Source organism: Rhinatrema bivittatum, chromosome 11 (assembly GCF_901001135.1).
Source record: "Rhinatrema bivittatum chromosome 11, aRhiBiv1.1, whole genome shotgun sequence".
NCBI lineage: Eukaryota > Metazoa > Chordata > Amphibia > Gymnophiona > Rhinatrematidae > Rhinatrema > Rhinatrema bivittatum.
Genome location: NC_042625.1, coordinates 16,412,149 through 16,428,810, shown reverse-complemented (window position 1 = coordinate 16,428,810; position 16,662 = coordinate 16,412,149). Strand labels below are relative to the sequence as shown.

Sequence of the window (16,662 nt, the reverse complement as noted above, 5' to 3'; positions counted from 1 at the left end):
AGTACCACCCAAAATTGCCACAGAGTGGCAAGAGCAGTCACAAAGTGAAAACATGCATGTTGAACCCAGAAAAGGGCTCCCTCTATGCGGGAGAAAGCCATATCTGTTGCTGGGCAGCAGATTCTCAAAAGAGGATCCCTCAGTACCGCAGGGAATCCGAGTATGGAATAGCTCCCTGACCACCATGAAACAGCTCTGCTGCATAGCACCACAGCAGAGCGCTCCTGCCTGATGGCTTTTTGGATCCAGCAAGGGACAGACAGCGGTTACCAGTGAGAAGCAAAGCCCACCTGGAGAATGGGGAGTAAGAACAACTCCTTCCCAGTGCAGAAAACAGGGCACCGGAGAGGGCACAAACTAAGGTTGCCTATGGAAAGCCAATAGCCATATCACCTTTCCTTGAAGGAGAGAGAGAGAGCTCAACACAAACCCAGTCGTCTGGATCCTGACACCCCTCCCCCCCCATGAGAATGGGGCACAGTTGCCGACCTATGAGATTCTTTTGGTGATATAATAGTTTAGTTTGATAGTAAGGCCACCACAGCAACCAAGCATAGAGACATCAGTGAAACAGTCCATTTGGAACCCAACGGTCTTTCCCCCTCCAACCCCCCAGCTCCCTTAAGGGGACCTGCAAGGAGTTGTACTGATTCATAGGAACTGGGGCTCCAGTCCAAGCAACTAACCTGCCAGGAACTGTACCCTGGAGGCTTCCCCAAGAAGGGGATCCAGAGCCTAAGCCAAAAAGAAGGGGGGCCTGTAAAAGCCTACCCCTTCCCCATGGAGGGAAGAAACCCAACGATACTGCTCCAGTATCCACTCCAAAAGCAGAGTGAATAGGAGCACATTCTCTGCAAAAATATCCCAACACACTGGGACTGCAGTGCAAAAACATATGATGCCTTCCAAGAGGAAACACTCACTAGTGGGGCACCAAGTAAGTTTCGCCCCTATGCCTAATTTGCGCCCTGCAACTGCAGTGCCTTGCACCCATGCAGCAATATTCCCTTGCACCAATCATGGTTTGGCATGGCAGAGGACATGGGCAAAGCTCCACAGCATGGACTGAACTTGCCACAAAACTGCTGGCACTGGCAGCTGCGTGCTGCAAACCATCAAAAAATATGATTGCATCTGTTGCGGTTCTGGCCGCGAGCGCCGCAACCAGACCCTTACCTCCGTGCTCCTGGACCTATTCCCGCTTCTGGAGGCCTGGTTTGCGCCCTGTTTGGTGGCGTCCCTGCGGGGGCTGCGCCGCCGGGAAGCTTCTCATGGACGCCCTGCTTCTAGGCGCGCACGCACCACTTGGACGCTTTTCTGGGCCGTTTCCCGCCAGTGGTGACTCCGCTCAGTTCCTGACGTCAGACGCCGCGGCCTTAATAAGCCGGCCGCAGACACTCAGTCTTTGCCTTGCAACGGGTTTACCTCCTGGTTCCCTGTTGCGTTGTGCCCCGGAGTGAGCTGCTTTGCTACTCGCTCCGTTCCTGCTTGCCTGCTACAGTTCCTGCCTGGTTCCAGTACCCGAGTCCTGCTACAGTTCCTGCCTGGTTCCAGTACTTCTGCCTGGTTCCAGTACCCGAGTCCTGCTACAGTTCCATGTGTCATTGCTGAAGCCTCTTGTTTTATCCAGATACCACTCCCGGGCTCCTGAACCAGCGGACCCTTCAGTACCGGACAAGGTTACGTATCAAGTACGTGAGATCTTGGATGTCCGGTTCCATCAACGCCGCTGGGAGTACTTGCTTGCCTGGGAGGGTTGCGGACCCAAGGATAATTCTTGGGAACCGGCCCGTAACATCCTCGACAAGGACTTATTACAGCAGTTCCATCTGGACCACCCAAGTAAACCCGGACTGGCTAAGAGGGAGTGTAAAAGGGGAGGTACTGTTGCGGTTCTGGCCGCGAGCGCTGCGACCAGACCCTTACCTCCGTGCTCCTGGACCTATTCCCGCTTCTGGAGGCCTGGTTTGTGCCCTTTTTGACGGCGACCCTGCGGGGGCCGCACCGCTGGGAAGCTTCCCATGGACGCCCTGCTTCTAGGCGCGCACGTGCGCCACTTGGACGCTTTTCTAGGCCGTTTCCCGCCAGTTGTGACTCCGCCCAGTTTCTGACGTCAGACACCGCGGCCTTAATAAGCCGGCCGCGGACACTCAGTCTTTGCCTTGCAACGGGTTTACCTCCTGGTTCCCTGTTGCGTCATGCCCCGGAGTGAGCTGCTTTGCTACTCGCTCCATTCCTGCTTGCCTGCTACAGTTCCTGCCTGATTCCATTACCCGAGTCCTGCTACAGTTCCTGCCTGGTTCCAGTACCTGAGCCCTGTTACAGTACTTGTCTACTGTTCTAGTCTGGTTCCAGTTCTCAGTCCTGATCAACAACCCGCCTAAGTCCCAGCGGCCGGACCCCTACGGGCTCCTCCCAGGGGGGCTTCGGCTTCCAAGGGTGAAGCCGCCTAAGTCCCAGCGGTTGGGCTCCTACGGGCTCCTCCCGGGGCAGTACCAGCTTCCAGGGTGAAGAGCATCTACGTCCTGCCTGAACATCTGCCTCCCGGCCTGACACATACTAGAGACATTGACCACCTTTCCCAGTCTCCTGCAGGTCGGCCCAAGGGTCCACTAAATTGAGACTCCATAACAGGCACCCTTCCCATTGGTGCCACACAGCACCTCATGGCGCCATAAGAACGTAATAACATAAGAAAATGCCATACTGGGTCAGACCAAGGGTCCATCAAGCCCAGCGACCTGTTTCCAACAGTGGCCAATCCAGGCCATAAAAACCTGGCAAGTACCCAAAAACAAAGTCTATTCCATGTTACCATTGCTAATGGCAGTGGCTATTCTCTAAGTGAACTTAATAGCAGGTAATGGACTTCTCCTCCAAGAACTTATCCAATCCTTTTTTAAACACAGCTACACTAACTGCACTAACCACATCCTCTGGCAACAAATTCCAGAGTTTAATTGTGCGTTGAGTAAAAAAGAACTTTCTCCGATTAGTTTTAAATGTGCCCCATGCTAACTTCATGGAGTGCCCCCTAGTCTTTCTACTATCCGAAAGAGTAAATAACCGATTCACATCTACCCATTCTAGACCTCTCATAATTTTAAACATCTCTATCATATCCCCCTCAGTCGCCTCTTCTCCAAGCTGAAAAGTCCTAACCTCTTTAGTCTTTCCTCATAGGGGAGCTGTTCCATTCCCCTTATCATTTTGGTAGCCCTTCTCTGTATCTTCTCTGTTGCGGTCCCAGTCGCAGTAGCCGCGACTGGGCCCTTACCTCCTTGGCGCCGGTCTGTCTCCGAGAGTCTGCGGCCTGTTTCGCGGCATCCCCGCGGGGGGGATGCCACCGAGAAGCCCTGCCTGGATGTCTTTTCCCTAGGCGCGCGCATGCGCGCAGTCCGCACTTATGAAGGCCATTTCCCGCCACTGGAAGGCTCCTCCCGGGGGAGTACCGGCTTCCAGGGTGAATCACCTAAGTCCCAGCGGCTGGACTCCTACGGGCTCCTCCCGGCGGTGCGCCCCACCGATGACGTCAGACGCCGCGGCCTATGTAAGGCTGCCGGAGCCCAGGACTTTGCCTTGCAACGGGGTTCCTTGCGGTTCTCAGTTGCTCTATGCCCCGGAGTGCGCTATTGCGTTAGTGACTCCGTTCCTGCCTGAGACTTGTGTTCTCTCTGTGCTCAAGTCTTGCTTTTGTCTGGCTTGCTTGCAGTAACCTGTTCTGCTTCAGTTCCAGCTTGGTTTCAGGTTCCAGTAGCCAGTCCTGCTTCAGCTCCTGTCTGGTTCCAGTAGCCAGTTCTGCTTCAGTTCCTGTCTGGTTCCAGTAGCCAATCCTGCTTCAGTTCCTGTCTGGTTCCAGTAGCCAATCCTGCTTCAGTTCCTGTCTGGTTCCAGTAGCCAGTTCTGCTTCAGCTCCCGTCTGGTTCCAGTAGCCAGTTCTGCTTCAGTTCCTGTCTGGTTCCAGTAGCCAGTCCTGCTTCAGTTCCCGTCTGGTTCCAGTAGCCAGTCCTGCTTCAGTTCCCGTCTGGTTCCAGTAGCCAGTCCTGCTTCAGCTCCCGTCTGGTTCCAGTAGCCAGTCCTGCTTCAGCTCCCGTCTGGTTCCAGTAGCCAGTCCTGCTTCAGTTCCTGCTTGCTTCAGTCCTAGCCTGCTTCAGTTCCTGCCTGTCACCAGAGCCCTGCCTGCCTGCTTCAGCTCCAGCTTCAGTGATTGCCTAAGTCCCAGCGGCCGGGCTCCTACAGGGTCCTCCCGGGGGAGTACCGGCTTCCAGGGTGAATCACCTAAGTCCCAGCGGCTGGACTCCTACGGGCTCCTCCCGGGGGAGTACCGGCTTCCAGGGTGAACCTCACCTTCTGCTCCTGCCTGGTATCCACCTCCCGACCTGTCACTCACTAAGAGACTATAGTACACATCTCCCCAGTCTCTCACAGGTTGGCCTAAGGGTCCACTAAACACTTCACTCACAACATTCTCCATCGCAATTGTATCTTTTTTGAGATGCGGCGACCAGAATTGTACACAGTATTCAAGGTGCGGTCTCACCATGGAGCGATACAGAGGCATTATGACATTTTCCGTTTTATTCACCATTCCCTTTCTAATAATTCCCAACATTCTATTTGCTTTTTTTGTCTGCCGCAGCACACTGAACCGACGATTTCAATGTGTTATCCACTATGACACCTAGATCTCTTTCTTGGGTTGTAGCACCTAATATGGAACCCAACATTGTGTAATTATAGCATGGGTTATTTTTCCCTATATGCATCACCTTGCACTTATCCACATTAAATTTCATCTGCCATTTGGATGCCCAATTTTCCAGTCTCACAAGGTCTTCCTGCAATTTATCACAATCTGCTTGTGATTTAACTACTCTGAACAATTTTGTGTCATATGCAAATTTGATTATCTCACTCATCGTATTTCTTTCCAGATCATTTATAAATATATTGAACAGTAAGGGTCCCAATACAGATCCCTGAGGCACTCCACTGTCCACTCCCTTCCACTGAGAAAATTGCCCATTTAATCCTACTCTCTGTTTCCTGTCTTTTAGCCAGTTTGCAATCCACGAAAGGACATCGCCACCTATCCCATGCCTTTTTACTTTTCCTAGAAGCCTCTCATGAGGAACTTTGTCAAACACCTTCTGAAAATCCAAGTATACTACATCTACCGGTTCACCTTTATCCACTTGTTTATTAACTCCTTCAAAAAAGTGAAGCAGATTTGTGAGGCAAGACTTGCCCTGGGTAAAGCCATGCTGACTTTGTTCCATTAAACCATGTCTTTCTATATGTTCTGTGATTCTGATGTTTAGAACACTTTCCACTATTTTTCCTGGCACTGAAGTCAGGCTAACCGGTATGTAGTTTCCCGGATCGCCCTTGGAGCCCTTTTGCCAAACACAAGAGGGCACCCACCACCAATCCTTCCTAAATGGGAATTCAGGCAAGTCCCTAGGCCCAGAGTCATGCTTGGACCATACACAGACTGTATCCTGCCAGTCTCACAAGGCACATGACCAATGGCGTAGCAAGAACTACATTTTTTTTGAGAGGGGCCCAAGGTTAACATGGTTGGGCAATAAGTATATAGGGTTGAGCCCTACTAGTTGTACTCTTATCAATAAATAATACCTTAGAATGCACCTGACGATGGATTTCGTTATAATCTGCAGCAGCCATCATGCATCATGAGTGACGCTTTAAAATATTTTGTTTCAAGCATTTACCAACATTAAAAATAGCTTATTGATCTGTATTAATTTATTTCATATGCATTCATATGTATAGCATATGCATAGCAGGCAGCTCTTGGCTGTGTTGACGACCCCCCCGAGATTCTGTAATAGATTCTTGACTCTGCTGGTCGCCTGATAACTTTCCTCTGGAGATTTTGCCTTGATCAGCCAATCATCCAGAATAATTTTGTCTGATATATTGTAACCGAACCTTTGATGGCACCTGTTAGAATGTACTATAGTACACTTTTACTTACATTAAATATGTGCCTACATGTAAACCGTTGCGATGGTATATAACTTAGCGACGGTATAGAAAAGATTTTAAATAAATAAATAAATACGGATGTATGAGAATTCCTTCTTTCCTCAGTGTCACCGCCACTGCAACCATGATTTTGGTGAACGTCCGAGGGACAGCAGCTAGTCCGAAGGGTAGCGCCCGGAACGGGTAATGATGGTTCAGTATCGCAAAGCATAGGAAGCGCTGATGGTCGTGATGGACCGGGATGTAGAGATAGGCTTCTGACAGATCCAGAAAAATCAGGAATTCTCCCGGTTGTATTGCCCTTATGACTGAGCGTAGGGTTTCCATGCGGAAGTGCGGTACCCTCAGGTAGTGACTGACGGTCTTGAGGTCCAGGATGGGCCAGAACGTTCCCTCATTCTTGGGCACGATAAAAGAGATGGAATAGTGACCAATATTTTGTTGGTGCGTGAGCACCGAGGTTATCACCTTTAGGCTGAGTAGTTTTGTCAGTGTGGTTTCCACTGCCATCCTCTTGGAGGGGGGAGTGGCACGATGATCTCACAAATTTGTCTGGAGGGATGCTGTGGAAGTCCAGATAGTATCCCTCTCGAATGATGATTAGGACCCACTTGTCCGACGTTATCTCGACCCATCTTTGGTAGAAGAGGGTAAGTCTGCCCCCTAAGGCTTTTTCCTGTTGCGTTCGTGCCTGTTCTCGCCCTCGTTCCACCCTCTCTACCTTAGTGGCGACTCCCTTCGGGTCTGACGGACAGATGCTGCCACGGCTTCTCCTCGCCGTTCTTCCTGGAATCCCCGGGCTGGCCTGGCGCTGCGGATCTGCCATGTTCCTGATGATGTAAAGGCGCGCACACGCACTCCAGAGTTTGTTCCGGCAAGGGCGCGAACCTCAGGGGTGTCCCCCCGTAGTGACATAATCCGCTTCCAACTTAAAAGGTCTTTGCTTGCAAATACGAATCGAGATAGCAAGGGGAATTCTTTCTCCGCTGCTCTGCCTCAACAAACTTACCAAGGGGTACCCGCTCCTCGGGAGCCCCGCTCTCTCTTCTTGATTTCAGATTGCTAAGACAGGATCTGGTACTTGCTCCTCAAGGGCCTATGTCCCTGAATGCTCAGAAAACTCCTTATTACTTGGAAGCGATCGCAGACGTGAACACTGTGAGTTCTATTACAGATAGGAATCGGTACTCGCTCCACAAGGGCCTATGTTTCTAATCTCCGAAGACTCTCTTCTGTCCAAGACGTTATTGCAGGTACGGAGATCGTGAGTCATTATTCCAGATTGCAGATAGGAACCGGTACTCTCTCCATGAGGGCCCATGTTTCTAAAACCCTTCTCAACTCTCTTCTATCTCAGAAGCTATCGCATACCTATATCTGGTGCACTATTATTTCAGATTGCAGATAGGAACTGGTACTCGCTCCACAGGGGCCCATGTTCCTAAAGCCCTTCACAGACTCTCTTCTATTCCAGAAGCCATCTCATACACAGATATTGTGAGTTCTCATTCCAGACTGCATATAGGAACCAATACTCGCCTACAGCTCCTGTTCCTGAATATACTGAAGACTCTCTGTTGCATAGAAGCCATTACAGATATCTACAATTGTGAGTGTATCATCTACTACTGGTTATGTATCCAGCATACCCTGTCTACTCACTACCTATAGTCTCTTCTCTACAGCTCAGCAACCCAGAGACCACAATTCCAGTATCTGAGGGAATTCAGCCCTGCCGGGCACATCAGCTCATTACTGCCACCTCTGGTGGTTCTACTTCCTGTCTAAATAAAGAACTATCTGTGTTTGTCTCCATACTCCAGCCTAGCCGGTGGTCCCTCTCAGGATATCCTCCTGGGGGCGCTGTCATCTGCCATCGGCCCCCCTCTTACCACCTCTAATTTAGAATTTCATTTCCTCCTTACCCTTCCCTAACCTCATACCTAATTTCTTAGAATCCCTATATTCTCCAGTTCTGTTTAACTCAGTTCAGTTAAGTTACACCTAAATGATTGTTCTGTTTTTTAATAGCTTCTACTTGTTTTATGTTCAAATACTTATATACTAACCCTTGTTAAATGTATAACGCTCCGGCGTAAGTTCCTGTTCACTGTACACCGACGTGATATCTCTGATGAGCGGCGGTATATAAAAAATTATAAATAAATAATAAATAAATAAATTTACATTAAGTGTTCATTTCTTACACTACTAGAGCGGTATTATACAGACTGCCACTCTGTGGGAAGCCAACCCACTACAGATCATTAACTCCGCCTACGGTGTATTACAATTGTTAGCTCCTCTCCTTTGGCGGAGTGATCCATATCTGGTTGCCAACTCCCTAGCGGACTTATACAGATTGCTAACTCCTAGCAGCAGATTGATAACAGATTGCTAACTCCTCCCTCTCCTGGAGGAGATTTAGAACACTTCCTGTGGATGGGTCTGTTGATTCTCATTGTGGGGTGCAGCCGGGGCCCTGTACCTGAGCTGGTTCCCCTCTTGTTGTGTTTGTTACGAAAGGACTGGCCCCTGTCAGCAGGGCGAGATGCCTGGTATGTGTTTTTCTATGGTCTAAAACACTGGACTCCTCTGCCCTTGTTTCTTCGGGGAGAGGGGCGTTGGTTTCTTTTGTTCCTGTCCTCCGGTAATCGAGGTACTGGGGATTCGCCCCATTTTTTGGCTAACTTCTCCAGTTCGCTTCCAAACAGGAGGGATCCTTTACAGGGCATTCTCATGTGTTTCGTCTTGGAGGTGGCGTCGGCTAACCGATTTCGGAGCCATAGTTGCCTTCTGGCTGCCACTATGGATGAGACGCCCCTGGCTAAGGTGCACACCAGATCAGAGGTCGCATCCGTGAGGAAAGATTTCGCCAGTTCTAATGTTTCGGCTGAAGTGTTTGTGTCCCTGGAGAGAAGAAAGCAGGCACATGTCACCACGGTGCAGCAGGAAGCGATCTGCAGGGACATTGCTGTGACGTCAAATGCTTAAGGATGGATTCCTGATGTCTGTCTTGTGCATCCTTGAGTGCAGCTCCTCCTTCAACTGGGATGGTAGTGCGCTTTGAGACAGCGCAGACCATGGCGTCCACTTTCGGGAACCATAGGAGTTCTTTGGCCGTGGGTTCCAGGGGGTATAGGGCTTCTAGAGCCCATCTTCCTTTGAAGCTGTGAGGGCAACAAAGTAGATTGGACGCCAAGAGATGGCCGATTAGAGGGGAGATGACACATGCTGTTTCTCTGCACCAAAAAATATCAGGAAGTAATTGATATGAGATTGAACTCATATACATTAAAGGTTTACCATATACAGCTCCTGAGGCAGCCCCAATGTGGGAGCGAAACTCGGCCTGAGTTGGGCTCCTTTTAATAAGAATACTTCTCCAATAAAAAAGTTCTAATCGGACATCTCTTGGCGTCTAATCTACTTTGTTACCCTCACGGCTTTCTTAAGATAGCCTACCCTCCTGCTTTGTTGCTCCTTTGAAGCTGGCCTCTGGGTCATTCCATTCCAGGTCAATCAGTTGTTGTATGGCCTGTAGCATTGGGAAATAGCATGAGGCCTGACGGAGACCGACCAAAATTAGGTTCATCATTGGCTCCGCTGTGGTACTTGTGCCAGGAATAGCCAGCATCTTCAGGCTCAGAGACACAAGATCTAGTAACTCGTCTTTGGAGAAGCAGCGCATCATGGTTCGGTATGGTTCCATTCCTGGAGGAATTTCTCCTTCCCCCGAGGTGTCTGTGTCCCCTAAGGGGAGGCTTTTGCCCAGAGGAGGCACGTCTCGGGGGGGGGGGGGGGGGGCGAGAGGGGCCTGGAAGGTTTTGCTCTTCCAGTGGAGACTGTGGCTGTGTCACAGGCGGTACTGATTGCGCCTGGACGAATGTTTGCAGCCCTTTGAAGAATTCCACCCAGGAAAAGGTCCCTGGATCTATATTGAATCCAGCGGCGTTCCCAGAGGGGCCCATCTGAGGAGGGGCCGAGCCGGAGATAGTGAGGTCTGGGGTACTATCATTGGTGGAGCCGGATTCCTCTACTGGCTGAGGGGGGTCTTGCCTTGGTTCCCCCAGAGCCTCTTTGCACAGCAGGCACAGGGCAGAGGCCACTTCGGTTTGCGCAGCTCTCAGGTGGCAGGCTGGCAGAGGGCTTGCCCTTGGCTTTCTTAGCAGGTGGTGCCATGATTTGTGTGCATAGGTGCGCGCACCGGGAGACTTAGATGTGCACTCTGAGTGCGCCGACGATGTGCGTGCAGGATGCGGAAGATGTACATGCAGGTCACGCTATTTGTGTGTTTAGCGGAGATGTGCATGCCGCTGTGCGCACACAGGTCTATCCGTGCGCCCGGCACCATTGTGCATGTCGCTATGCACACGGCACAGTTGTGTGGACAATATGGCGATCAAGGAGGGGAAATGTCGCCGACAACCCCCCTGAGGGTCTCCATGAGGGAGGACCCTCGTACCAGATCGGGGTCTAGCCCAGACGGGGCTGCTCAACCCGATTTAACAGACGCCGGAAGGACAATCTGTGCGGCTAGCCGAGCCTTGGAGACTGGAGACTTTAAGAAAGTTTTCTACCTTACCTTGTCTCGGCGCTTCCCGGTCTCGTGCTGGGTGGTCTCCGGCTGCGGGGGGAGAGGGAAAATACCTTCATGCAGCGCTCGGTATTGCACCCGCTGCCTCTCAGCCACTCTGGAGGCTCAGCCCACGCCGGAAACCGGCTACCGGACTGAGGCTTACCTCTGAGGGATCTTGAAAATCACCTCAGGAATTCTCGACTGGGGGAGGGACCCTTAGGTATCACCGCAGGAGAGCGAGGCTCGTCTTGAAGAGGTAAAATTTTCTTTCTTCTTTGGTTTGGATTTTCTAATGCTGTTCAAGAGTGTGTGGTATCCCGAACTGCTAAGGAGACAGAGAAATACTGAAGAGCTGCGCTTCCTGCACGGGTATATGAAATCTGACTCAGTCTCCCAACTGCTATCAGGAGCACACTATACCCATTGGTCCTGAGTCCATCTGCTACTCGCTAGGAAACAACGTATTCTTTTATGAATACTCTTTCCAAAAATGCAGAATATATCATAACTACAATAAAACAGCAATACGCTTGTTACGGCGGTTGCTACCCCGAATCAATTAAGCCTGATACTTCACTTGGAAGTGAAGTATCAGGCTTCACTTCCAAGTGAAGCCGGATACTTTATTCCCCTGGCTTCACTTGGAAGTGAAAGTCACTGCTTCAACGGCAGGGGGAATAAAGAAAAGAGGATTTATATTCAGACAACCAACAAGGACTGAAAGGCACAGGCTGGGTAAACAAATAAGCGTGGGAGTAGCTTGCTTATTGCGTCAGTTACTACCCCTAACCAATTAAGCTAGACACTTCACTTAGATACAGCTCCAGCACTGCTCTCTACATCAATGGCAGGGGTGGAAGGTAACTAGAACCAAAAAGTTACTAATAAGGGCCAAGTGTGAAAACTTGCTGGGCAGACTGGATAGGCAGTTTGGTCTTCTTCTGCCGTTATTTCTATGTTTCTATAAGAACTTAAGACTTGCAGTGGGTGCAGAGCAGAACTAGGACTGTTCATATTATAACCCAACATGAAAAAAATATATATTAATTCTGGTGTCACCTCAGTAACAGCAAAACAAACTCCCTCCACTGCCAAGCACTTTGTGAAGTAATACAAACCCCTACAAAAATATAATTAAAAACCTTCTAGAACCTTGCCATACCATACCATAACAGCAGTAACTGTCAGTACTCAAACGGCAGCAACCTTATCTATTTAAGCAAGGCAAACATTACACCAGGCCCTAGAACACTAATACACCACCTACTGGACAAACAAACCAGACTGCCTCAAATTCCTACACAGAAACTACTTGCTAGCCAAAATACTGCACCTCCGTCACACATGTGTAACACAGACAGAATAAGAAATTATAAATTAGAAACACGCAGACATGATTGAAATGGAAAACCCAAGAAACAAGACTCCCTCTGAACAGTGGAAAACTGAAGAAAAAGAAAAATATATAAGAAATGCACATTCCCAAAGATGGCATATTTCAATCACTAAAGTCAAAATATTTTTTTTTTACTTTCGTTGTCTGATCTTATTTTTCTAATCAGTTGGTCACAGTCTCTTTTTTACCCTTGTCTGTCTTTTCCTAATTCCTTTTTCAAGGTCTCTTTTTCTCTTTTCTCGTCTTCTTTCCTTTCTCACTCATAGAAGCTCCCTCCCACACGCTCTCTCTTGCCCAGGCTCCCATTCTCACATGCAGGCTCTCACTCTCATTTACTCTTTCACACACGCAGGTTCCCACTCCCCCCCCCACACACAGGTTCTCACTCTTACATACTCTCTCTCACATGCAGGCTCCCACTCCTACATGCTTGTACTCTCACAGCCACAGGATCTCACACCCACCTGCTTTTTCTCTTTCACACAAACAAGGCTCTCCCCTCCACATGCTCTCTCAAAAACACATACAGGCTCACTCTCACACACACACATGACACACAGGCTTCTAATCTCTCTTACAATACACACACAGGCTTCTCACTCCCATGCTGCCTCCCACACATACACACACAGGCTTCTCACTCTCAACCATGCTCTCTCTCAGATACGCATACACACAGGCTTCTCACTCCATTCTCTCTCCCATGCATACATAAAAATACACACATATACACACAGGTTTCTCACTCCCAATCTCTCTATCAGGGTTCTCCCTCTCTCCTGGGCCTCCTTGCTGTGACAGGCCTTCTTCTCAGGCTAAGCAGGATGAATTCCGTGATGAACCTGCGTCAGGCCTCCTCTTCTTGGGCCGGAGGGATGAGCTCCACGACGGTCCTGCATCAGGCCTCCTCCCCTCGGGCTGGGAGAGATGAGCTCCACGATGGCCTTGTGTCAGGCCTCCTCTTCTCAGGCTGAGCGGGATGAGGTCTGCAACGGCACTGCGTCCGGCATCTTCTTCTCAGGCCATGTAGTATGACCTCTGCGATGGCTCTGCGTCTGGCCTCTTCTTATCAGGCTGCGCGGTATGAGCTCCGCGATGGCCCTCTTCTTGGGCCACGCAGGTTGAGCTCCACAACGGCCCTTCTTTTCTCGGGCCATGTGGGATGAGCTCCATGACGGCCCTGTGACAGGCCTCCTCTTCTTGGGCTATATGGGATGAGCTCTGCAATGGCCCTGCAACGGGCCTCCTCTTCTCGGTGCTGGGCAACGCTGATTGGGTGGGCCTGAGTGCAAAGTGGGTGGGCTGTGCACCTGACAAAGGCACAAAAGCAGACAAATTAAAGGAGAGCACAACATAAATAAGCTGCAGGTGCAACATTTATTAAGGAGAAGAAAACAAATTCTGCCGGGCTGCACAGAGTACTAGGCCTGCCATGCGGCCGGCAGATTGGCTTGAAAAAGTGAAAAGAGAGAAAGAAACAAAATAAATACCATAAGGGAAGGAAAGAAAAAAAAAACATAAGGCTATGTTAGAAAAACAGCTACTGCAGCTCCAGAATTGAGACGAGGGAGAACGCAAGCTGATACTGCGACCACAAGGCTACACAGAAAGACTGAAGGTCTCTGTCTAGGGGGCAGGAAGATGACTACATTTACACATGCGCGAGATCAAAGTTCAATGAAGGGCTCCATCGGATGAAGTCACCCATGTGTGAGGACTGCTCTCCTGCTTGTTCTTAGAGAATCTGATTTTCCAGCACTTATTCCCCCACCCCCCACACCCATATTAGAAATATGCATCATCCATCAGAATAAGACCTATAATTATCACAAGTCTTTATTTAGTAAGGAATTCCTTAGGCTTCTATTTTCCAGAGTTATTTTTCCCAGTCGGCCTATAGCAAAACCTTCTTGAAAATAGAGCCCTTAGTGAATAAAACCTAATGTAGATTAATTGTGAACATGTTTCTATGATGAGAATATTATAAGCGTTATCAATCTTCTCTCTAGTAGCAGAAGCTGCAGCAGAGACAACCCTCGAAGGAGGGAACATGGCATTGGTCATATTCATCCCAGTCCTTATTATCTCATTGCTGCTTGGAGGAGCATACATCTACATCACAAGGTACTTCATTATTCTCATCGCTAGGGAATAGTCAATTCCCCAGGCCCAAAGTCAGCACAGAGCGACTGATCCATGCTTATGACAGCTGCCCCACACCTAATTTTATCATTGCTGACTTCTACTCTTGGAATCCATCAGCCATAAATGTCTGTTATCATTTTACCTCATGATGAGCCCAGGAACTCATTTATTTATGATGGATTATAAGGAGAAGAGAGGTGTTGGTGTTAAAAATGCACAGGATATTATGGCACAAGGCATAGCATTTTGAGGGTGAGGTTAAGATCTCTATTACTGACATACAACTTGCCAAATCAGGCAAGTTAAATTAAAGTAATTTTCTTATTGTCTCTCACTTTTTCTCCAGATGTAGGTACTATTCCAGTTTACGACTGCCCCTGATGTACTCTCATCCCTACAGCCAGATTACTGTAGAAACAGAGTTTGACAACCCAATTTATGAGACAGGGGTAAGTTTCTGCTCACCTCTCCTTCCTCAGCCCTACCCCTATGGTATAACACAACCAGGGATGAAGGAACTAGTTTGGTTAAAAGCTGCATACTATCTAAACCATTTGCAGGGCTTGGCCAAGTTGAGAACAGAGAGGATGCAAACATGAATTGGGGCCTGGAAAGGAATGATAGAGGTTGCAGTGGCAAGACATCAAAATGTGACCAAAGGGATCATCCACTTACCAGCTGTACCTCCTGGATGTTACTGGCCAGCATGAAATAGCTGTTACTGGCTGGTAGACATGGGGCCCGGGACTGTCAGGCAGTAGTATAGAATAATCAGAATCAAACCAGGACAAAATCCAAACTGCTTCAGATAAAAAATCTGAGTCATTCTCAGCTGGACTTGATGTTATGTATTTGGATGAGAATAATCAGATTTATACGTATTCAATAACTCGCACAGTCTTTGAAACAAACCGGCTGTGCTAATCTCAGGCTGCACAAGCTCAAGTACAGTCAGCTGGCAAATTTTCCAAAAGCTTGCTGAGCCAGAATCTCCATCAGTCAGGGACCTGTGTGGCAGATGGAGGAAGGATTTCCTGCAGCACTCGGTGGAGATGATGTTTTTTCACCACACTGCCATAAAATCTTGCTAACCTCTAATATAGCGCATAATATCCAAGGGCTTTTACACTCATGTGGGTGATTTTCCAGACCTTTGCTGGAAAATTGCAAAGCAGACACTGATTATTCATTGCAGATATCCTACCATTCAGACAAGTTTGCAGCCCTTGAGGTCAGAGTTGGACACCCCTCAATTAAATGTCCCCCTCTACCAGGCCCTATTCAGTGACCAGAAAGACATTTTTTTAACAACTCTCTTATTTACGTCCTGTATGGTTTTCACATTCCTTGATTGAGTCTACAGAGAAATGGCCCTATGATGCCATCGCAGGACCGGTGCAAGGGGATTAGGTGCCCTAGGCACCTTCTGCCTTGCGCCCCCCCCCCCCCCCCCATGGTCATGCTGCCACCTCCCATTGGGGTGGAGATTGTCGAATCTCCACTGGTGCCATTTGCGGCCCCACGTAGCTCGGGCCCCTAATGGTCAGCACCCTAGGCCCAGGCCTAGTGCTTCCACTGGCTCTGATGCCATGAGACTAATTAGCAAGGAACAGCTGGGGAGGAGGCACATCAGGAACATGAAGCTTACTTATTCATGACATTTTTTCTCCTTTCTTATTACAGGAGACAAGAGAATATGAAGTCTCAATTTAAAAATAGCCAAAGGCTCCTTGTACCAAGATGTGGGCTCAGAACATATGGGGACGCCCTCAGAAATTAAACCAGAGACTGAGTGGAGTTGAATTCAACCCTTTAGACTTTTTGTTGTTTTTCCTTTTGGCTCTCTGTTGAAGATTTACCTTTCCTTCACTGTATTTAGTACATTTATTATAACATTTAAAATAGCTGTGGGAAACATGTCAGAGGTAGGGAGACAGCTCGGAGTATCCTGTATCTGGAAGGCACTGCTGAGCAAAAGACCAGGCACGAAAGCAGTGGTACAACAACTCAAATCATTCAAAACAGTAGTATTGCTTCAAAAACACCATGCCAATAGAAGCGTAAGCAAGTGCGTGGACAAAGGCTGCTTGCATTGGTGTTACTGAAGTGGAATTTTGATGTGGCAGAGTCTGTAATCCTCAATGCCAATGGTTGTCTCCATGTGGAATCCTTACGTGTGCCCAGGACTACTGAGTGGCCTTGCTTCATACAGAATATTCTTATTTATAACTTAAGGCAGGAGATTGAATGCAGGCCACAGTTTAAGCTCTCCCCTTCATGATTTTCTGTATCTATTTCAAGGCAAAAGTGTATCAACGGTTGGAAGATTTTTCAGTTTCCTAGATCTAACTGAGCCAGGCTGCTACTGAGCCATTTAGCATCAGATAGGGTAACATCAGGAGAGAAGACCTTTCAGGAAAAGAATAATAATTGGGATGAGACCAGTTTTAATGTTCATAAAAGAAACATGATGAAAAGAACAGACAAAAAGAATGAGCCAGAACTGATACTGATAAGCTAAGGCGCACCC

General features: G+C 48.7%; 1 protein-coding gene across 1 annotated transcript in view; it reads left to right on the top strand.

Annotated features, from left to right (window-relative positions):
• The window catches only part of SEZ6L (seizure related 6 homolog like), a 220,921-nt gene extending 205,076 nt beyond the window's left edge, over window positions 1-15,845 (top strand). The window contains exons 14-16 of the mRNA XM_029571268.1: window positions 13,997-14,111; window positions 14,479-14,581; window positions 15,816-15,845. Of these exons, the coding sequence (XP_029427128.1) occupies window positions 13,997-14,111; window positions 14,479-14,581; window positions 15,816-15,845 (248 nt within the window). The remainder of the gene's footprint in view (window positions 1-13,996; window positions 14,112-14,478; window positions 14,582-15,815) is intronic.
• Window positions 15,846-16,662: the final 817 nt, after the last annotated feature.